At 39.2% G+C, this 23,025-nt stretch overlaps 1 protein-coding gene across 7 annotated transcripts in view; it reads right to left on the reverse strand.

Moving 5' to 3' along the window:
- The window catches only part of TP63 (tumor protein p63), a 228,766-nt gene that overhangs the window by 77,895 nt on the left and 127,846 nt on the right, over positions 1-23,025 (reverse strand). For 5 of the 7 annotated variants that reach the window (XM_019794738.2, XM_034661184.1, XM_034661180.1 and 2 more), the window contains exon 4: positions 2,642-2,896. In XM_019794738.2, the coding sequence (XP_019650297.1) occupies positions 2,642-2,896 (255 nt within the window). Of the gene's footprint in view, positions 1-2,641; positions 2,897-20,721; positions 20,816-21,175; positions 21,352-23,025 lie in introns of those variants that run through there. The other 2 variants (XM_019794740.2, XM_019794741.2) reach the window with 2 other exon arrangements.

Here is a 23,025-nt window from a genome sequence, read left to right on the forward strand (position 1 = left end):
CATATGATACACTGGTAGGAGATAACAGACATCTAATTCAATCACGTTGTTCTATAAAATCCATAGGGAAGACTGAAGACAGTTTTAGAGAAATCCAAGAAAGGCAAAACAGCTTAACCAAGGCCATTTTTTAAATGGCAGGCAAAATACCTAATGAGAACCTAAGTCCTTCTAAAAATGTCTTACTTTAAGATTTTATTTTTATTTGTCAGAGAGAGAGAGAGAGACAGAGTGTGCGCGCACAAGCAGGGAGAAAGGTAGGCAGAGGGAGAAGCAGGCTCCCCACTGAGCAAGGAGCCCGATGTGGGACTCGATCCCAGGATCCTGGGATCATGACCCAAGCTGAAGGCAGACGCTTAACCGACTGAGCCACCCACGTGTCCCAAGAACTTCTATGCTGATTATTAATACGACCTCACCCTAAGAAAAGAAAGTAGGTTTCACCAGACTTATCCTTATTCTCATCAGAGGTACTGACTGAACTCAAGAAAGACGAAGTGACTTGACTAAAAAGTCACAAAGATGACCACGTCTAGAATTGAGGTTTTCTGGCTCCAACAGTGGCTCTTCCCATAATAGCAGTGCCTAGCCCTTCATTCAGAATACTGATCTCACTGTTGTCCCACGTAAGCAAATGTAAGTATACTCCATAAGATGTTTTCTTTCCTCTTTAACCTACCACTTAGGTACAGCTCCCCAGCCTTTTTTCTGTGACACAATTTACTTCTCTGAAAAAGGGGCTTTGGTGGTTCAGAATCATGTTCAATCTGGAAAAAAAACCTGAAGAACCTTCAGATTTCTGTATGAGGAGGTAGGTGATGAGGGAGGGAGGCGAGGGGAGACCGATTTAACGTTCCACATGCAGCAAGCTCCATCACTACGGTTCTTAAACCATGTTAGAAGGGAAGTGCTCCATCATTTAGTGGCCTCAGTATGCCCATCAGCCCTTCAGATGTGCTTATTCCCAACATGGTGAAGACTGGCCTGGGTATGCAAACAAGAAACTGTTAGCCCGCAAGATCAGGGACTGTGCACACTTAATCGGTGACCCCTATTCTAAAAGCACATCAGGCTCCATTTATAAAATGGCTACTGTAGTAGATCTTCAGCAAAGTATTACTTAGATTGGTCAACCCATATTTACTTAAGGCCATGGACTCGAAGTTTACTCACCTTTAGTATCCATCTCCAGAATTATTAATACAAAAGACACTCGAGACTGTGACACATTGATAAATAACACATGGGAGAAAGATCAAATTTTAGGCTCCTACTTAGGCTCTATGTTTGAAATATGAACCATGACAGAACCGCTTCTCAAACCATGAAAGAAAAGCACCAAAATAAAAGTTTAGACCACTTTTGAGCATCCTGATGTGGAATGGTAGAAAAAAAAAGAACAGTCAGTGGGGAGGGCAGAATCAAAACCGGTTCCCTACACCAAAGCCTCTGTCCCTTAACCTCCACATTCTTACCCTTCCTCACTAGGAAAATGGGAATCATAAAACTTGTCCTACCTAGCTCACAAAGAAGTGAAGACAAAATCGGGGAACAATGTGAAACTACATTGGGATGTAGTGTTGTGAATGTAGATTGTTTAATAAACGGTGTACAGCTGGATTAAAGCTATAATGAACTAGATGCTATAACATAAAAAGTAAAACACTTTCCAAAGAAACCTATTTGCCTAAGAGGGGACACAAAAAGACCTGTTAAAAGAATTCTAAAGCTACTTCTCAATAAGATGATAATATTTGGAAGCACTTCTATAACCCATGCAAATATTAAGTTGTTTGAAAAACATGCATGCCACATTGGTGTTGGGCATTCTTTGATCAAGTAATTAAAACCAGACTTGTAAGTCTCCTCCCTCATATGTGGAGTTTATTTATAATACATTACAAAACAAACTGAAATAGAATAAACATTCTTACACCTTTTTAATTTTTGAAAATATTTCCATGTTTTCTTGGAAAAGTTATATATGCAAAGTTCTTTTTTTTCAACATTTTTAATCAGAATCTCTTTGGACTAATTGAGCATTCTGATGTACAGTTTTAGAGGCTCCTTTGAGGACAAAAATTCTAAAGGTATTAAATAAGTATGATTTGTGCTATAGAACCTAAATGTATAAATGAATTTAGTCGTTCCATAATAAATGAGATTTTGATTTCTTATTACTCCATGTTTGTGATTTCATTTTTTAATCACATATTAATATGACATTTACTTCTTCAAAATAATGAGGTGATAACTATTCTACATTCTTGGAAATGCAAACATGTATCCTATGCCTAGGATGCTTTTTGTTGGCATAATGCTTTGTAGCTTTCCAAAAGCTTTCACAGGAAGAAGCCCCCCTCCCTGGCAACAGTGTGAAGCAGGTGAGAACAGATCTGCTGAAATTGCCAGAACATTGGACTTTGGTTCCAGGACTTTTCCCACTCAATGGCACTTTTTCTCTCTCTAGGTCAATGTTAAATATCCAAAAACAAAATGTCCTTAGAGGACAGTGAGAAACCGTCCACCATTCGAAATGGATGTGAACTCTGACCCAGGAGAAGCCTGTGGGAGGGGCAATGAAAACCACCCTCGGACGCAGGGGTCAGATTGAAGGGCACAGAGGGGCAGGGACTCTTACCGTCCAGGTGGCCGACTTGGCGGTGCTGGACTGCTGGAAGGACACGTCGAAGCTGTGCGGGCCCGGGTAGTCGGTGTTGGAGGGGATGGCGGGGGACGGAGAGAGGGCGTCGAAGGTGGAGCTGGGCTGCGCGTAGGGCGACGGGGCCGTGACGCTGTTCTGTGCGTGGTCTGTGTTGTAGGGGCTGGTGGACGAGGAGCCGTTCTGAATCTGCTGGTCCATGCTGTTCAGGAGCCCCAGGTTCGTGTACTGTGGCTGCAGGACACCCAGAAACCCCAGCGTTAGCTATGTCAGCGGCAGATCACTGCTCCCCAAAGGCATCATTTGGTGCATGCATTCTACAGAAATCGACCTTTTGGGTCTATGAGACTTCACATTCCAGGTAAAAGGACCAATTTGTGATACACAGAAACACCAAGGGAAGTCTGAAACCTGTGTGTGCTTTGTAATGACCTGCGTGGATCCCATAGCTTCGTAAGCAGCCTTTGGAGACTGGGGTTTCCTGAAGAGCAACTGAAAATAGAATACACACGATGATATTGTGGTAGCGTCATCTGGGGACAGAGATCGGCTGCGTATGCGGTGAGCACGGCATAGGGTATAGACTTGGGATCACTACACTGTACACCTGAAACTAATGTAGCATTGTGTGTCAGCTAAATTAAAAAAAAAAAAAAAGTAGAATATGTGCTTATTAACAAACTGGGGAAAATCTCCAGGGCTCAGTAGTTGTATAGAAGGTCTTTAAAATAAATGAACATCTCCTGCTATTTCTTTTCTTTCCCCCCTCCTGCCATAGTATTCAGAATGAGAAAGACCACTGGAGAGATATATTCTAAAGGGGATTTAAGCATGAAATTGTTGCATATGGAGCAAAATCAGATGTCCTCCAAATTTCCTTGTAGTCTTATTATCTAAATTCTGTCCCAGGGTACCAAGAACGCCCCCTGCTCCATCCCCAAGGATTCCGTTCTTCAAGACTGGAGAAGCATGGGTAGAAAGATCAGGGAGAGCCACCTGGATATTTTTAAAGGTAACATGCTAGTATATCAACCCAACACAGCCTAATTTTTTATCTGTTCTTTCATTTTCTTTGTAGCAGTTTCTTCTTTGCCAGAGTAGAACATGGGGAAGAGGAACACCATCTAGGTACGATTAACAGTCTATATTTGATAGAATTCAGAAGTACATTAGTTCACGTAGCTCCCCTACGAGATGCTCGTAGGTCTTCTGTGCAAACGGGCACAGAGTAGGCTCTCGGTACGAGTGTGTGTGGGAAAATGAACTGACCTGCCATTTAATCTGCAAAAAAAAATGTGTTACTATCAGTGAGCAGGAGTGATTTGTTCAAGCATCAGCTAATAAGCAAAGAGTGGGAATTTTGAAACCAAATCTTCTTACTCTCAGTCCAGGGCCCTGCCCAGCACCATCACACCTGTCAGCCTGATGAGATAATTCAAGTCCTTCCTAAACTGGAGTCAAACTGGACACATTTCCAGAAGGGGCCACCACTGGACGGTACAGTTTTTCCTGTGTGAAAACTTCTGACACACGTTGATCTCATTGTTTCTTCAAGGTAGCGAAGGGGGAAAATAAAGCAAAAGCAAGGAGACAAAAGCAGTCTCGTGGGTACATATTCTAGAAAGGAAATGAGGAGTCTGGCGCTTCAGTTGAAGGATAACTCTGAGAGTCCCCCACCAAGTAAAACTACGGAGAAAAACAAACTCACAAAGAAATAGAAGCTGGACGAAAATTGTAATTAAACTAAATTATTTAATTAAATTAGGTATTTCACATGGGGAGCAGAAAGGACGAACTCTGCCATTCCATTCAGTCCAGAGAGCATCTGTCTAAATGTTAAAAGTCTGCATGTCCATTCCAGTACATTAATACATTCACATTCCACGGCCGGATGCCACGTCCCCATTTGCTCTTCAAATAACTATTAATCTCTTTACACTTCTCCTCATGCTGACAAGAGCAGCTGTTTGTCTTGCCTTCTCTCCCCTCTGACTTCTCCAGCTCCTATTCCTCTCCTCTCCTCCAGCTTCAGCTTCCCCTCTTGACAGGTGAGGCAAAACTGCAGGTGAGACAACTAGGGGGAGAAGAGAATAAAATCTGAGGCCCCACCAAGCGTCCACACCCCCGCCCCCGGCTGAATTCAAGTCCTCAGGTATGCAAGCCTGCAGCAGCGGCCTAGGAATGGGATTGAAAAGATATTATTTGTGTTCAAGTTAAGGGTCAGCATGCAAAGCACTCCTGAACGTCCTGTAGGAATCAGATAATGCTCCCAGAGGCACGTGCTTCCCTACAGCGGTACAATTAGGGAAGCAGCCGGCCCTGACAAAAAGGACAAAGAAACCGGCCGAGCACTTTCTCACAGGCAGTAAAATGCCTGTGGAGCCACCCCTTTCCTCCTCCTTCCAGCTACACAGAATGGAACTTCGGCTAATTGTGGGCTTGGATGAGAACAAAGAAACGTAGCCCTTTGAATTTTTTTTTCAACATATGTAAAGAGAAAAGTTTTGGGACCAGCTTTAAAAGCCAGTGAGCAAACACTCAGTGCTTCTCGAAGGACTTAAGAGAAGTGGAGAATGCATTTACCTCAGAGGCACAAAAGAGACCCCTGGAATAGCAAGAAGACTGAACGTACTGGGTGGTACTAAAGAAGCAGAGACGGTATTCCCAGTCATTAACAGCACTGTAGCTGCTGGTGGCTAAGCTTTTAAATGCCAGCATTTTTAATTCTCTGCAGTTCAGGGGAAATATTTTACTTAATAACAACAGAGTGTGCTTCTAATGTTAATGCCTCAACTTATGCACCATAAAGCTGGAATTCTCAGCTATAGACAGCTGCTTACTAGCCAAGATAAAAACGGGAAAATGCATTTCAATTCAAAATTTTCTTAAATTTTACTTTAAAGAACCCTAAGTCAAGTAGTGTAGGCAATTGTCTTTTGTTTATTTTATTTTTTTTTATTTTTTGAGTTTTAATAATTTGAAAGCCTAAAACCAACATTACTAACTTTTAGTTTGCCTAGAACATAACAACAAACCCACCAAGGTAAGAATTGCATGACTGGAAATCTACTTGGATACTTTGCAGAGCTTTATTAAAAATCAGTGTCATAAACGTGCCGTAGGAAACGGTACTTTTCAAGTTAATTTAAAAAGCATTCTGTTAACAACAGCAGTTTCTTATTTGACAAGAGAATGGACATGTTGACAGAGTAGGACTGGAGGCCGAGGGCAGATCAGGGTAGCCAAGAAGAACATGTGTTATGTAGGCAGGACCAGCAAAATCGTTTGTGTGACCCATTGCAAAATGAAAACACAGGGCCTCTTGGTCATAGATTATTGGTTCAAAATGGTGATAGCGTGGCATTAAACAGAACACAGGACCCCTTTGCTACTACACACTTTTTTATGTATGGATGAAGCTAGCTTCATACAAGGTTAATGAGAATAATAGTCATCCCTCATTTTCCATCAAAATGAACATGGTGGGGTGAAGGGAGCACTGTCTATGCCCCTTCTTTACTATAATTCCATAAACACAGAGGGGACAAACTTGTGCTGTGCTGGGGTGCTAATGTAATGCCTATCTACAATGACCAGTAGAAGAGCCTCAGAAGTTAGAACCTGACACTTGCATGCCAGTCAAAAAACTGCCCTCAGAAGAACTCTATGGAGACTCCTAGGTCCCATGTATTTCTTATGTAACAAAAACTCTGAGAATATTTGAAATGAAACAAAAAAGTAGATTGTCCCTTTCTAAGCCCAAGGTATCTTGATCTTGAAATAAACTTACCATACTCTATAGATAATGAATGGCTGAATGAATGAATGAAAATGTTATATATCTACCCTATTATGTCTGAAAGAGGAGCCAGCCATCTTTCTACAAAACCTGAAAGGCAAAATGAATACAATTTGCCTGATAAAGTAAAACAATTGATTTCTTCTGATTTCAAACAGATGCTTCATTTCCTGTAAAATAACTTTGAAATAGAAAACTCACCACTTGGACCCTAGGTTTTTTACCAACATCTAAACTGGAATATATTCAGGCTCACAACAGACTAGCAAATCTGACCACAGAAAGGATGAACATACCTTGGTCCCTGAGACTTATACTCCAGGTAATCACAGAATCCTTGGGGATGTTCTGAAACATGGAGCTGTCATGAGAAGTGTAGGGATACTCAGGGGCTGAATCTCAAACTGCTTGCTGCTTTCAGCATTAGGAAAGAGTAAGTGTAGGTAAGAACTATTCCCAAATGTAGAAAAGAGTATTTTTCTGTTTTTCTCCTCTCTTGTGCCCTTTGCGTTCTCATAGCCATCTACAGGCTCTGATTTATTTCTTCACTGAGCTTCAGTTTGGATGATTAGAATTAAAATATGGAAGACTGGATTTTTCCTGAGTGGGCACTGCTTTAGGAGTATCATGTAAATGCAATCCCTTTAGTTTCATCTATTTTTCCTTCCTGGATTACACTGGTAAGTGATGTTAAAATCTGAATATAATTGGAACCTAAATTTTCTTCTCATCTGCCCAGAAATAATGTGTCAGTATGTATCACTGTAAACAAAACTCAGTATTGAGCACCTGGGTTTATTCTTAAAGTTAACAATGTGATTACTTTCCTATAAAAGAATTTAACATCAAGAAAGGATCCCCATCAAGGCATTTGACCAGTGCAATGGAAAGAAAGACTTAGACGTAATTTGTGTTTCTGCAAATCTTTCTCCTGCAATTTATCTGTGTAAGGGAAATTGTGTTAAGTTCTACTTACCAGATATTACTGTTTGTAATAGCTAATTTATGGCAACATTACGACAATAACCAACAGTCTATGGCAAGAGGTTAATTTAAAAAAAAAAAAGAAAAAGAGCCAAAACAGGGATAAGAGAGGTTCCTGTTGGGATATAGAATAGAAACTTATTTAAATCCATTTAAATGTCCCCTTGTCACAGGAAACAATCACTTGCCCAAATTTTCTTTGGAAGAAATTATACTTATAATCTTTGATTCACTATGAGACAGGCTGGGGAATTAAATATTCTTTGGCACTTACATTCCTCAGTGGATCCTAGGATTGCAAAAGCATTCTGAACTTACACTGGGGGACATGGGGTCTAAGCTCCAGCCCTGCCAATAACATATTGAAAACCCCTGTGTAAGGTACAGGCACCTCTTGGACCTTCGTTTCCTATAAGGAGATTGATTCTGATGATCAAACATAAAAGATGTGTCCATTTTAACATTCTGGTGGGTGACCACACTCACCCACAAAGCTATTTTAAAGTGCCATGAGGTTACTTTCAAAAAATGAGATAACCTGCTTTTTACTTAAACAGATGGGCCAGGCCAAACCTGGAAATCGAAAATGTTTCAGGCGGTGTGTACATGCTTTCCTCAGCTGAGAGAACCTTTCACCTCAGGCTTCCTGGAGGAGCTTTCTCCAACATTCTAAAGCCCCTCCTGGGGAAAGAAAACAGTTTTCCTCATGACCCTGGCTTGACAAAGCATTCATTCGAATATGTGCTAGCAGACAGTACTACATTTTCATCCCCAAATATCAGCAGGATAGTGACTTTTCAACAAGCACTGCCTTAGGGAGAAATACTTGGCATGTTTTAGTTTTCTATCACCTGCCTCACCTGAAGGAATGATGGCTTGTTTTATGCTAGAATTAAACACAACTGAGTTGAAGTGCTCCAGTTGTGGGCCGAGAAGATATTTGTGTTATAATGTCAAGTTTAAGTACCATCTTTCAACCTTAAGAATTTATTTAGCATCACGTTTTTCTCCAGACCAGATTTTGTTCCTTGTCCAATATTACCCTTCTTTTATCTTCCAAATGATCCCCCAAAGTGAACGTTTGGAGGTAAAATACACGCCTACCTTACCATAAATAACATGTAAGAATAAAGCACCTAAGCACACAGGACTTCTGACAGCAGGCGGAGAGTTTACTAGAAGGTCTTATGTTCCGACACAAAGTGCTGAGATTCCTTTAAGGTCTGAGATTCCGTAACTCAGGAAAGAGCTCCCGAAAAGCCCCAACCAATGCCAGACAACCGCAGGTGAGACAAATAAATACAAAGTGGACTGATCAGGTGGACAGCAATGTCCACAAATACGAGACAAGGGCATCTGAAAATCGAGGAGGTGAAATGTGTTGAAAACTCAACCCAAATAGACCCACTTTACACTGTACAGCTCAATGACGAGAAAATAAACTTTACGTTCTGATTACAGTCAGTGTTCCCTTTCAGTAATGACAAATGAATGAAATCAAAATCCTAAGCGTACCAGGGAAGCACTGGGCTGAGCAGAAATCAGAAAGGTGTAATTTTATTTTATTTTATTTTTTTTAAGATCTTATTTATTTATTTGACAGAGAGAGACAGCCAGTGAGAGAGGGAACACAAGCAGGGGGAATGGGAGAGGAAGAAGCAGGCTCATAGCGGAGGAGCCTGATGTGGGGCTCGATCCCATAACGCCGGGATCATACCCTGAGCCAAAGGCAGACGCTTAACTGCTGTGCCACCCAGGCGCCCCAGAAAGGTGTAATTTTAATATTCAATAATTCTAGAGGCAGATATGAAGGAAAAATAGTTTCAATTTCTTCAGAGTTGGAACAAAAATACGTTTGAGGACATTTTCAGCGTGTAACAACCGCCATTTCGATAGCTTTATTTAGCAGAAATAGTAATGGGAAAAGAAGATAGTACACGGTAATGAAAATTTTCAGTGAAAATTAGGCCACCTGTACGGAAAGCATACCATAGTGACTTTAGAGGCTCAACAATAATATCTCGTTGGTTTTTAAAGTGAGTTTTAAATACTTAAAATAATATATATCTGTCAGACCGTATAATATATATATATAATATACCTGCCTTATATTGTATATGTAATAGGTCTGTTCAGGCCATGTCAGAAATTATGGCTTAAATCAACGGGGTGATTGAAGGTGATTAACATTGACTTAGAGGAGAGAACTTTGTTTACCATGACATGAAACTGAAGACATAGCAATTTCAATAGTGGCCATCAAGATTTAAAAAAAAAAAAAATCAGAAACATATGTAGCATCCATATCCAATCCTCTCTACAAAAAGAATATTAGCTGTTACTATTACTACCACTATTACTGCTACCACGGATAGTCTTTCTGAGTCCTTAACTGTGTGTTTTATATTCTTCAAGTTCTATTTATTCATTTAATCCTCATGAGCTAGGTGGCATTACTACCCTATGTTTTATACATATTTTATAGATGAGGAAACTGAAGCTTCACAAGATTAAGTAACTTGCTCAAGGTAGTAAGTGACAGAGCCCAAGTGAGAAACCAGTCAGTCTGGCTTGAGAACCCGCGTTCTTACTACCTTTCATTCTGACTGCATGTAAATCTGAGTCACTCAAATTTCTGCCTGGAATTTTTAGCTAAAAATGACATATATCTTAAAAAAAAAGTTTTCCATATTAAAGACAGGCTATGGAACTAACCATTCTTAGAACAGGTGTAATTGCAAAGAGTGAGAAACACAGCTTCTTGGAGCTGCCACCAGAAACTCAGCACAGATGAGATCCTGTCCTTCTCAAGCTTGAAGACCTTGAGCAGGTCCCTATTGTCTAGAATAAAGTCCCCAAATCTTTAAAGTGGTCTATGTCACACTATTTGAAACTCTCTCCTTTGCTCACTAAAGACCCAGCAAATAGGCACTCGTCCAGCTTTTCAAAGGCAAACTCCTTCAGTGCTCAGCCTTCACACTGGCGCTTGTATCCTAGCTCACCTTGCAGGTGTTAGCTCAATGACATCCCCCAGGAGAAGCCCTCTGCCCAGGTGGATGTTCTCCTTTGTTTCACACAGTGACACCGCTCGAACTTTCCTTTGGCATCACCTAATTATAACCGACATGAATTATCTGTACCAATATATTTTTTTAATAGTTGTCTTTTCTGCTCGACCATAGACCTACGAGAGATTATATCTTGTTTATTACCGAGTCTCAAATCTGGTACAGTGTCTGGGGCACAGTAGCAGCTCGGGAAATATTTATTGAAAGACTAAGTGGAAATCATTTCAAAATAAAAGTCCCTTCTAGAAGATTTCTTTTTTTCATTAAAACACAACTAAGTGTTGGTTTTTATGCTGAAGGAAGTCTGCCTTCAAGTCCGATTCATGTCTTTACATACTACTGCCAAATGAATGTTAGGGTGCATCTCCGAATAATCTCTATGACCTTTACTCTGTGTTTTGCTTTGTTTTGGTAGGTGAGAACTGTGCTTTTAGCTTCAGCTTTTATGGGAACTAGTAGCAGAATAGCCAGTCCTGTCACTCACAAGGCAATGAGTAATACTTGGTAGCTCACACCTAGCTGGGAAGTTTATTAATGAGCTCCTACTTCCTTAAAACAAACACACACGTTTTTGTGCCAAGGCAGTATTTTTTACCTAATGGCCTAGAGTTTGTTTCTAATGCATCTAGGTCAGCAGTAAGAATCTAAATCTTTGTGGCTATATAATTATTCACTTCCTTGGGATGGTGTTTGTGGCCAAATGCAGATTTTTTTTTTTTTTTTGGAAAGAAACCACCCAGAAAAAAAGCTTAGAATAAGACGTTAGTTTCTGGTGGAGAGGCCACAAAATTTGTCCCTCCCTCTCTAATTTCCATGATTTTCTACCCAGTTAGCTAGAAGTCAGTTTAGAATAATGCCCTAATTAAGGGCTTACAATGTATGTTTTGAGGAACTGAGATCGTACTTTATCAGACATACAAACCATTTCTTGCAAATCGTCTAAATTCATGACTTCATTTCGCAGACTTTACAATACACACACAAAGGTTGAAACATCAGCTTTGATTTGCAAATAGAAAAGTGAAGCATGAAACAAGGAGTACACCACTCAGTTTTACCATTCTATACATATTCAAATGAGAAACACTGTTTCCTGCATTCTAATTTGCTTGTGCTTGTCAAATTCTTTGCTGATTGCTACATTTTTCCATTGTATCTGAGATTAAAGTTTTCAGTAATTTACTATGCTTTGTAATTAGACATGGTGACTTATGTAACATTGGAGTGCTCCTTTAAGCTGTCACTTGTAACTGCAAAATAAAACTGAAGTTTCCAGCTATGCAGAAGACATGCCTTACTTTGAAAAGACAGCGATCTATTCATTTCATCCTATTTACCCCATTATGAAAGTAACAATCAATCAGTTTAATAATTACAACAGCTCCTTGGTGTCTTATTTGAACATGAAAAAACAAACAAAAAACTAGGACACCATGTTTAAGAACAAAATGACTTAAAGATTTCTCAGACATCCTTTAATAACCATAGAAAATGAAACAGGAAAGTGTTTGCAAATCATCAAGCTTATTCACCCAGAGCAAACCACCCAAATCTCTGGCGATGATCGAGAGACTTATAGGGGACAAAATGAATCAGGGAAAAGTGAATCAGTGTAGAAGCAAATAAACACTTTTAAGAAGTGACTGCAAAGCAAGATAAAAATCTAATCTATTTCATTTTTTAAAAAGTCAAACACATTCTCTGTCCTCATGGGTAATCAATGAAATGAAAGCAGCATACACTTTACACTGTTTACCTCTGTCAGAGTACGAGTCATTTCTTACTCAGGAAACTTCCCTGTCCTTTAAAAACTTTCTTGCCACTTGAAGTATAATGGAAATAAATACCTGGGCTCATTTAAAAAAAGAGAGAGATTGAGAAAGACTTGTAAGATGTCAAGGAAAACCATGCCATTCAGAAATACAGGTGAAGACAAGGCTTGTACGGTGTATGCAATCACTTTGCTTTTTTGCACGGGTCAGTTACAGAGAGCCATTTCTGTAAAAGTACATCAATATGCCATTTTTTAAATCTGAAGATACCCCTTCATGCAACAGCAACAGACACATGCTTCCATCACCTCCAGGGGCATCGTTTGGTGGTCCTGGAGAGGATACAGAGATAAATACCACACATCCCCCATTCATCAGGAGTCTTCAGTCTAGAACTGGGGAGAAGGTATCTGGTCCATAGGGAGAGCAATGAAGGATGAACAGAGAAGGGCAAAAGAGTTCAGGGGACAGAGGGTTATTCTGAAAGTTGGGGTGGTGGTGGTAGGGAACCTGAGAAATTTTCAAGGGTGAAGTAGCCTCCCAGCCGGTCCTTAAAAACTAGAAACAATTTGACCTGAAGACAAATATCTGGGGGGTGGTGTTGGAGTATAGAAAGAAGCCAGGAGAAGTACTTTCTCTGGAAACTTACTATTCTGATTTTCAGCCTTTCAAGCACTTTGGGACTGACTATTAAAATCATTTCCCAGCCTGAGGCTTATTATGGGCTTTTGACTTCACCCAGTGTCACCATTTCTCTCTGTGTCTGTCTGTGGAGTCCTCAACCTTAGTCTGGTGACAGTCTCCCATGGTCTATTTAGAAGTAATCAAGCCATTCCCAAAACATCTGATGTTGCCTGTTGAGAGGGTAATGGTTTTCCTTTTAATTCTAATTCCATCAATAGAGTGACACTAATCCAGACTGATTTGAGTAAACAGGGCATATTCTCCATTGTCTCTGTGATCTGAGAAAGAATAAACTTGAGAAAGCTCACTGCCTGGATTGGAAATGGCCCCTTTGGGTGTTTTTGCGCAAGCTTGAAAGGAAAAAGAAAATGCCTGTACAGAGTTCTTTCCAAGGCAAGCTGAGTTTGGGGGTGGTAATTCTCATAGGGGTATTATACTAAACTGCACCTATTAGTGGCTTTAGCACCAATAAGAAAGTAGAACTATTTCTTTTGTAGTGTTTCCAGAAGAGCTGATGAGAGTGTTTCATAAATTTCCGCCTCTGGCAACACACCACAGCTTGACTCAAAATTCCCTCTTTCAGCTTTTATAGGAAATCTTTTTTTTTTTTTTTTACCATTGAAGAAACACAGACTAGATGCAATTCAGATCACAGGTTTTGCATGAAATATCAATTTACACTCTACTCGCTCCACTGACATTCCAAAAATGTTTTATTGCCAGTTATTCCCTCACCTAGAACCAACATGGGCTTTACCTTAACACCAGTTACTGAATTTTAAATTGACAGGTAACTAGTACCTGGCGAAGCCATCCTGCGTCTACATGACAGCCTGATTTTACTTTGTCTTTGAAAAACAAACTTAAGCAGGGTGTATAAACTTAGTCATTATCAAATAAGAAATACATTTAGAAATGAGAACTTCCCAAGATTTTTTTTTTCCAGAATATGGAAAGGAATGCCTTTTGAATAGAACAGGTGTGCTATATTATTAGACCAAGTCAGAAAATCGAATATGGGGAAGTATCAAGTACTGTTTCTGAAAAGACTTTACAGGCACTTAATTTAACTACTTAGTTCTGCAAAGGAGGTTGGAAGCAATGTGGTGGCTTCTGGAACATCACTGTTCCCCTATTGTCTGCACAAAGTTGAAAGCAGGACAATCACTTTTCAATATTGGGTATTTTCAAAATCGGCTTTATGTCAGTGGAGGGTTAGGCTTGTAGGAAAGAGACAGGAATGAGACACAAGCTTGGACTTTCCCCCATTTATCAGAAAGGCCAATTCTCCCTCCTGCCTGCCTCTTCGCATTTAAATCAAGTCACTGAGTTACCTCCCCCAAGAACCTACCCTCACCTACCCCTCTATTATCTCCTTAATTGCCTACATTTTCTTCCTGGGTGAGATGGAAGTGATGAAGGAGGGTGTGGAAGGAAAGGATATTAATATGGGTGAAGACATGCCTTCCCCCTATATTTCTGTTCAAATCCTAAATGCAAATGTGTATCCTTGTCCAAAGTGAAATTTGAAACATTTATGGCAAAAATTTTTTTTCATTTGGGCACCCAAATCTTTATTTCTTTATTGTTGCTTTTTGTTTAATTGAAGGGGTAGGGGTGGTGGTGTTTGTTTCTTAAATGGAACACTCATATTTGCTTCTGCTCTACTCTTTATCAATTGGAATTCTTATCTTCAACAAAAATCATACTTGGTATATTCTCTCACATTTAGCTCCAGAATTACTATTTGCATTTAGAGCAGTGACCAGAGAAAGTTTTCTCATCCTGATTCTAAGATGACTATTTAATAAAGTTAATTATAATTAACATTAAAAAATCAGTCTGGATTTTGTTCCTAGCTATGATAATTTAAAAATGTAATTGCTGAGTCCCTATAAGATACCTTATCTCTTTCTGTAGAGGTCTAAGGAAAGGGATCAGGAAACCCTCAACTTCACCCCGCCCCATCATTTGGTCTTATTTTGGTCCTTCCCTTCAGGATGACACTTGTCATGCCTACAACATGTAGACAGAGTTCTGAATCTTGAATTCTGAACATTGTCCATGCTCTCAAAACAGTCATAGGTTCGAGTTCTTAGTAAGATAGAAGTCCCTACCATATCTTGTTGCTGCTTTTACAACAGCTTTCCATTTGACATACATACTAAATACAGATCTGTGTTGAAATCAACGTTCTCTTTCCAAGTCAATATATCATGCTCTTTCGTCTGGTCCTGTGCAGTTCTTCCTTGTATTTTTAGTAATTTTCTCATCTACCCAGAATGACCTTCCTTCCCCACCTTGGCTAAAATCTGGTCCTCGGATTATATGAAATGCTACCTTCATCATGACCAGTTTGAACCCATTTCACTGTTTTGAGAGGCTTCAGTGTTTCCTACCACTTTCTGTTTCATACTGAAGTCATTTATAATATCTTATGTGGACCCTAGAATTGTGAATTCTCAGACACAAGTCGCTGCAACTTATTCACTTCTGCTTTCCCTATAGTGCCTAGCCCTGTGACTGTACTTAATTAGCTCTCAGTAAATGTTGGGTTGTAAGGAAATGCTTCTTTCGTGGAGGAAATCATCTAAGTGGCTTGTGGGTGAGATATCAAAATTACTGTCTCTGTTTACAACCAAATTTATACTATTTTTCCATTTGGGGGTAGAGGTTGGGGAAAATAATGAAATGAAGAGTGGATCTTTATTTGTAGGGTGACCATATACTTTGTCATCTAAGTGGAACCCTTTTGAAAGCGAAAGTGGTTCTATTCATGATTACATTTGAATAGCAGGCACACATTAGGACAAACTAAAGCCAATGGTTCCCAACTTATCCATGGAAGAGACCATAGCTATTAAAGAGAGCAACAGACAGAGAATGCGTAAGTTGTGTAAGACTTTAGACACAATCCATTTTTACCCTTCCCAAGTTTCCAGAGAAGTGGTGAATATTCCTGCAAAACAGACGGCCAATGTGCGATGCAGAGAAATGCATGTTTATGCTGCGAGGCAGTCTTGAGCAAAGCCCTTTAATCTTCCCAAATGTGCCCTAGCATGGCTCCAATTATACCACTCCTCTGTTCAAAATCCTTCCATGGCTTATCATTGCCACAATAGTAAATGTGGCATGGCCCTCCATGAGCCACTCAATCTGACATTTCTAACTTTATTTCCTAATTTTTTCATGCTTTCAATTCCATCTGAACTATTGACATCGTTGAGTACACCAGCGTTCACCCCAGCTCTGCGTCTCCACTTATGCTTGTTTCTTCACCCCAAATCCTCCTTCCCGCTCATATTTCAAGGACTTAGAAAGTTCTACCTGACCTTCCAAGTGCAGCTGCATCCTACTTATACATACAGACTTTCTTGATCCTCCTGTTTCGAGGTACTCTTTCTCTTTGATCCTTTATATTATCTTGCTCACACTTCTCATAGGACAATGAAGATCTGCCCTGTGTTACAACTGTATGTGTTCATTTCCCCTGTGGACGGTAAACTTCTTGGTGTAGGAACTGTTTCTTACTCATTTTCATATCCTACGTGCCATCTTATATGTAACAGATGCTCAGTAAACACTTATTTAAAAAGAGTAAGTTGATCCTCTAACCTACATTTCTCCCCATTCAATACTAGTATTCATGACTATTGACAAAATTCAACTTAATGAAAAAGCATCAGTGAAAATTATAAAATGTTGAGAGAGGTAGCACATCAATAAATTCCGTTTTACTATTTTCTTGTGCCTCCAAATTGTGTTCTTAAGAGAGTAGGAATTAAATTCATGGCTTCACTCTTGGATCTACTGTTTTACCTTGACACTTCAATCCATTTTCTTCCAGAACCCAAATCCATTACTGTACTGGATGTTCTGCATAGGTGACAGTCCACTAGATTGGCACTGGACAATAATGCTCCATCAGTCATCTGACTTTTTCATCATATATTCAAAAGGAAATTCTGAGTCCATTGGACTTGGAAAAATTTTCATCTTCAGAGTAATAAGACTTTTATGGAAATAAACACGTTATTTTCCACAGAGGTATCTTTTGGTATCTATGTTCATTCTTCCTTATTTATTGACATAAAACAATTAAAAGAATAAATTAGGGTATTCAATTGGGGGGGGAGTTTACTTTCAAAATATTACTATGAAGGGAGGACTTTTACTTACACTCCTCTATCCCACAAACTCGGTTCTCACCTAAAACAATCGTATGCACCTCAAAGAAAGCTCAGGAACGTCTATTGCAACATATTTCTCATCCATTTGACCCATATCCTTCCTTGATAAATCTAAAACCTCCTAACCTCAGACTTATACTTCCTTAATAGGAAGAATATAGAATCCAAATTCCATACATACTCATTGCCTAAGAAAATTTTAGTAACTTTGCCCTCAGAAGATGCATGTGGAATGATGAAAAGGCAACCAATATTTTTTTGGTTGCCATAGCTAACTAGACATTCATTCATGTTTCTTAGTTTACTCTCCATACCACAGTTGAGGATCACTGCTCTTCTAAAAAACAAAACAAACCAAACATGCTTTTTCCTTATCTAGGTAAAGGATAAGTGATTTATTATCACCACTCATTTTTCCAATAGTAGCAAAAGAAAGTATGATCTATGATCTGTGATCTAAGATCTCTTTCTCCCAGTCCCCTCTGGGCTTGAGGGCAACCAATTGTAAAACAAGCAATGCAATCTAAGACCACAGCATGCAGTGAGGAACAGAGCCTGGCTGACAGCTAACTTGAATCTGCAGCTTCTGCTTCTTCCCTGCTCTGCTTTTACCTATAGCGCTAAACATCTCAGAAGCACAGCATGGGAAAGCTTGAGATGAGACAGTTATTGACAATTAAGAGAAAAATCACTCCCATGAGAAAAACGTCTCTGCGAGACAGCATTAGGGTAGGAAAGACTCTTTCCCTTGACCATGCAGGTCCAGAGGTCAATTAAATGACAAGGTCCTCAACTCTGAGATCTTGTAGTGCTGCCTTCAAGTTACTCTTCTTGTTCTCAAGTAGATTTGCACATCAGTTCTTTATGTAAATTTTTGGGGGGTCATTTGCTGTGAATTACAATAGCCCCTTCCAGAATGCATTCTATCTCTCTTGATATGAAAGAGAAAAAGGTTCAATTAAATAAATGGGACTGACTTATACATCTATGGCTTTCTCTACTACAGAAAGAGAGATCATTGACCTTGGTTTGTAAAATGCGACATCTCAGTGTATGAGCCTTGAAGTCTCGTTTAGTTCTAGAATACTGGAACCCATTCGCCAAAGTACCTTTCTATCTTCACACAGAAACCCAGATAGAGATTTTTAATAAAAATGTCCTGGGGCGCCTGGGTAGTGCAGCCATTAAGCATCTGCCTTTGGCTCAGGGCGTGATCCTGGCGTTACAGGATCGAGTCCCACATGGGGCTCCTCCGCTGTGAGCCTGCTTCTTCCTCTCCCACTCCCCTGCTGTGTTCCCTCTCTCACTGGCTGTCTCTCTGTCACATAAATAAATAAAATCTTTAAAAAAAAATGTCCTAAATGTCCCTCTAAGGAGGATTTGAAAGTCTCTGTCTGTTCCCCCCATGTGCACGTGCACACATACAAATGCACACAGAGCCCAGTTTTTTTGGCAAGAAAGTTGAACTAAAACTTGATCTGTGAAAAATTTCCCTTCTTTTGAGTCTCTCTTTTCAAATCTGAGACCAGTCCCAGAGGCTGTGTCATTCCAAGCCTGGCACACTGGCATGGTGCTTGCTTGAGGCCTCTCTCCATTGTAAACCTAAGGGTGGCTCCTTCAGCCATGCCTGTTACATCCCGCTCACGTTCTCCGCCCTTCCGGACCCCTTCCTGTTCACTAACAGCTTCACCAAATCCAGCTCTGCTTGGAGGGAAAGAATTGGAAATTCGTGGAACAGGGAGTAGAAAAGGATCAGTGTTCCTCTTCTGTTTTTGAGTTAATCGACCCAAAGAAGTTACTAACAAATTAAATTTAAAAATTATTTGAAGTCAGAGATTGGGTTATAGTTTCAAAGTCATTTTCACTCTCATGGAGAGTTACAAGCCTCTGTATTCCTAATTTGTCCAATTTTTAAACAATTTTTATGTGATAATAGATCACTGCTTCTGTATTGATGGTTACTAACGAATGTTATCTCAAGATGAATCCTAAAGCTTTAACAACTTTTGCATTAAATTTCCGGATTCTCAGGGCCATGCGGGTCCCAGACATTTTGTGTAGTCAGATATAAAACTGCATTTCTACAGAGGACTAGATATTAAAACATAACCCTATACAGCAAAGGAAGCTATTCTTAAGCAATAGAATGAAAATGAAGGTATAAAAATTACTCATAAAACACACATTAGCGGAAGGATATAAAATTCACCACAGCAATATACAAAAAGATGCAGGAGGGAGAGAAATGCAGCCATATTTTTTTTCATAGATATCCTGTTACACACATTAGCAACATTCCAAGAGAAAAGAGACAACTTGAGTACCTGACTATACACATTTACCTAAAGTTTTGAAAACTGCAAAGCCATGGAAAGGTATTTTCTCTCATGGTAAGAGTGTTATACGCTCACATAAGACATGATTCTTTTGCCTCCATAAAAGGCAAGAATTCCTACCGGTATCTTCTAAGCAAAACATTTTCTCAGTTTTTCCCTTCATGAGAAAAAATCATTGCTTTCCACTTTGGATCAACTTCATACTTTTCTTATGATATCTCTAAATCACCCTTCCTTTCTACCCCTTCCTACTTAGGCACGAAGGCAGATCCCAGCCTGCTTATAAATATATGTGTGAAATAGCGTGTGGACAAACACAAAGTCAGATATGATATGACTGACAGACCGGATCTCTAGTGATTAAAACTGGCCAAAATGGGATCACATAGAAACAAGAACATCTTTAAAGTCTCCTCCATTTTTTTTAACCGTTTGGTAACATTTTAAGCTAACTTTCCATATTAAAGCAAAACAAGAAACTCAAGTTTCTCCGCTGAGGACAAGCATGCCTGCTTGAATGTTTTAAAGGAAAATAGGCACTTCCTTTTCCTTCTGTGGATAACTCGATATTTCCCCTGTTATATTTACATAGTTCAGGTGTCTAGACAATAGCACGGTCAATATGACAGTGCAGGCCCCGCTTTGTCGCCCTTTGAACGACTCTTCCTTTTGCTGTGTGCACCCGAGTCTTATGCACTTTGTTTTGATTTTTAAGGAGCTCAGTTTGAGCACTCCAGTCTACTTTTCCAAGCATTCGCCTGCAAGCATTTTCATCCGAAACACTGAGCTCAGGCTCACCACCCGCGCCCCCCCCAATCTGATTAGTGTCAACACAGCTGCCCTATTCTGAGGAATGTAAACTAATATTGTTGTTAGACCTCCCTCAACCTTAGGAAACTTCCTCAAAGCCTTGCAGTCTCTTCAGGAGTTTTGTTTCCGTATCCCTTTGCCTAGTGATTTAAGTCCCTGAGACTAATTTGAGGAGAGATCAGAGAGGCAAATCAATTCCTTACATAAAATCCTATGCTGTGATACCCATTGCCATATAGGCATGTATAAATATTTAATAATGCATCACCCCCAAGTAACTTTGCCATTATACAGTGAAAGTCTTAAGTCAATCACCAGACAATAGGGACATTAGTCAAGTCCCCTGAGGATTTAGATGGGTCTCTGGGTTGATAGAATTCAAAATGAAGATGGTTTTTAGAAAAAAAAAATCTCACCTGGATTATTTTGAAAAAGCTTCATTTGCTTTTAGGATGAAGTCTGGAGATAGAACTGAGAACTTAACTGAGTTAAGACAGTCAACTCATTTGTCTTACTGGTACGTGAATACCCAACAGAGGAGTCATTTCCATGTATCTACAGAACGTGAGCTGCTCTCCCAGTCTGTTCTTACAAAAAGTGATTTTACAAACTCCTGGTTTCTTCAAATACATAACGTCACCCAGAAATTTTTCTTCTCCCTTTTCTCCTATTATTTCATCTCCTACTTAAAGGAAAAAAAAAATCTTACAGTCACCACAGAAAACAATAACCAAGAAAAGGAGATTCCTACACACAATCTGCAAAAACATTACATTGGGTGACCAAGAACCACAAATATTTAAGCTTTTATTTAAAAAATAAAAATAAAAAAGCATCTCTAAATGGAGTGCTAAAATCTAAAATCCTTACCTCACTAAATTGAGTCTGGGCATTGTTTTCCAGGTACAACATGTTAGCAGTAAGATTGATCAATGCCGCTGTCCTCTCTTCTGGCTCCAGGATTTTGCCAACCCCCCCACCCCCTCTGAGACCCTGACAATAGGAATCTACTAAGAAGATAACAGAACTCAAGTCCCTCTCTCTCTTTCTCCCTCTGTACATAATTTTAGGTTCCCTAATATATACCCAACTATAGGCATGAGGGGGCGGGACTCTTCTCTTTACCTGTCCAATCCATCAACTTCCACCTGGAGTCCTCCACTCCAATGGAGTGAGGCCTCTCCCATCTCATTAAGTAGTTAGAATTCCTTATCACCAATCTTTAAAAGAAAAAGAAAGAAAGAAAAAAAAAAACCCCAGGAGAGAGACAGGTAAAACTTTCCCTTGCCTCTTTCACAAGAAAGTGCTCTCTCCTAAAAACAAAACAAAATCTCCCCAAACAAACCACAGACCTGTACCACCACCAGGACTTAGAGGAGGCATTTCAGAAGGCTATTTTACACTTTGCAACTGAAAAGTAAAACTTCAGGGAAAGCCTTTGGAAGCCTTTTTTTTTTTTTTTTTAAACTAGATGTGGAGTTTTAAGAATGACTACATAAAGTTAGTAATTTCTAACTAAATACTAAATGCTCAACTCCATTTCTAAATACTCAAATCCATGGTTATATTTTCTCAATATAAAAATTAAAATCCACTGCCGGATAGCTAAAAAATTTGCAACTTACTCTCCACAGTGAAATGCCAGTGGTTTAACACAAAGTTATGCCAACATCAGCCACTTCATTTTTCAGAACATAGTCAAAGAACAATTTAAACCACTGGTCCCGTTAACTTGTAAAAACAAACAAACATACATATTATGCACAGGAAATAGAAATCCTGGGAGAAGTGCCATTTTTTTTTAAGCTTTAAGGAAAAGAAAAAGCACCACTTCTTTTTATCATTATTTCTTGGGACATGGAATCAATACAATAGCTTATCTATTTAAATATTTTCTCTATTATATCTAGTTTTCATTAATGCTCAAAGGCATTATCTTTTTCTATAAACAGTTAATAAATTACGAATAGAAAGAATAAATCTTAAAGTGTGAACAACCAATTGGTTTTTGCCTTAAAATATATTTACATAAATACATAAGAATATTACTGTAGACACTGGCCTTGGTTACAATAATTTAGTGAAGATGAAATGCACCCTGATGGTTATGATCTGATTCACTAAAATCCTCTTGTTACTGCTGAGTATTCTATGTAATCCAGTTAGATGTATCAAAATATCACTCCCTAACCCCCATTTGGAAGGCCAAGTCCCTCTATCCTACCTGAAAGGTACAACTGGCCTAGACAACCAGAAGTGCATACTTAGATTTTTTTTCCTAACATTTAAAAGATAAGAAGATTAGAAGAAAACTAGAAGCCAGGCTAGGTTGGTATATAAACTTTAGAAATTAAGCTTGCAAATATATTCATGACCTTAGATTTGCCTCCTTTTTACTTTTATTTTTGCATCCATTAAATGCATATACATAAAGAATAATGTGATTATTGGCATATTTATTTTAAAGCCCCTGAGTCACTGGTAAGAATGCTTTTTTTTTTTGCAATAATTTTCTATAACATCATTTGAAAATCAAGTGTCCAAGAATATGATAACACGCTGTAACGCTACAAATTTATATCAGACATAATGTGCATTTTTTTCCTCTGAAATATTAACCAAATGAGCTCTGGGTACAAAATGCAGTATAATCATTTGTATCATGTATTTAAATTCTATACCCACTGACAGCTTTTGGGTCAACTGTCAAGAGCAGATTG

The sequence above is a fragment of the Ailuropoda melanoleuca genome, chromosome 1 (assembly GCF_002007445.2).
Source record: "Ailuropoda melanoleuca isolate Jingjing chromosome 1, ASM200744v2, whole genome shotgun sequence".
Classification (NCBI taxonomy): Eukaryota; Metazoa; Chordata; class Mammalia; order Carnivora; family Ursidae; genus Ailuropoda; species Ailuropoda melanoleuca.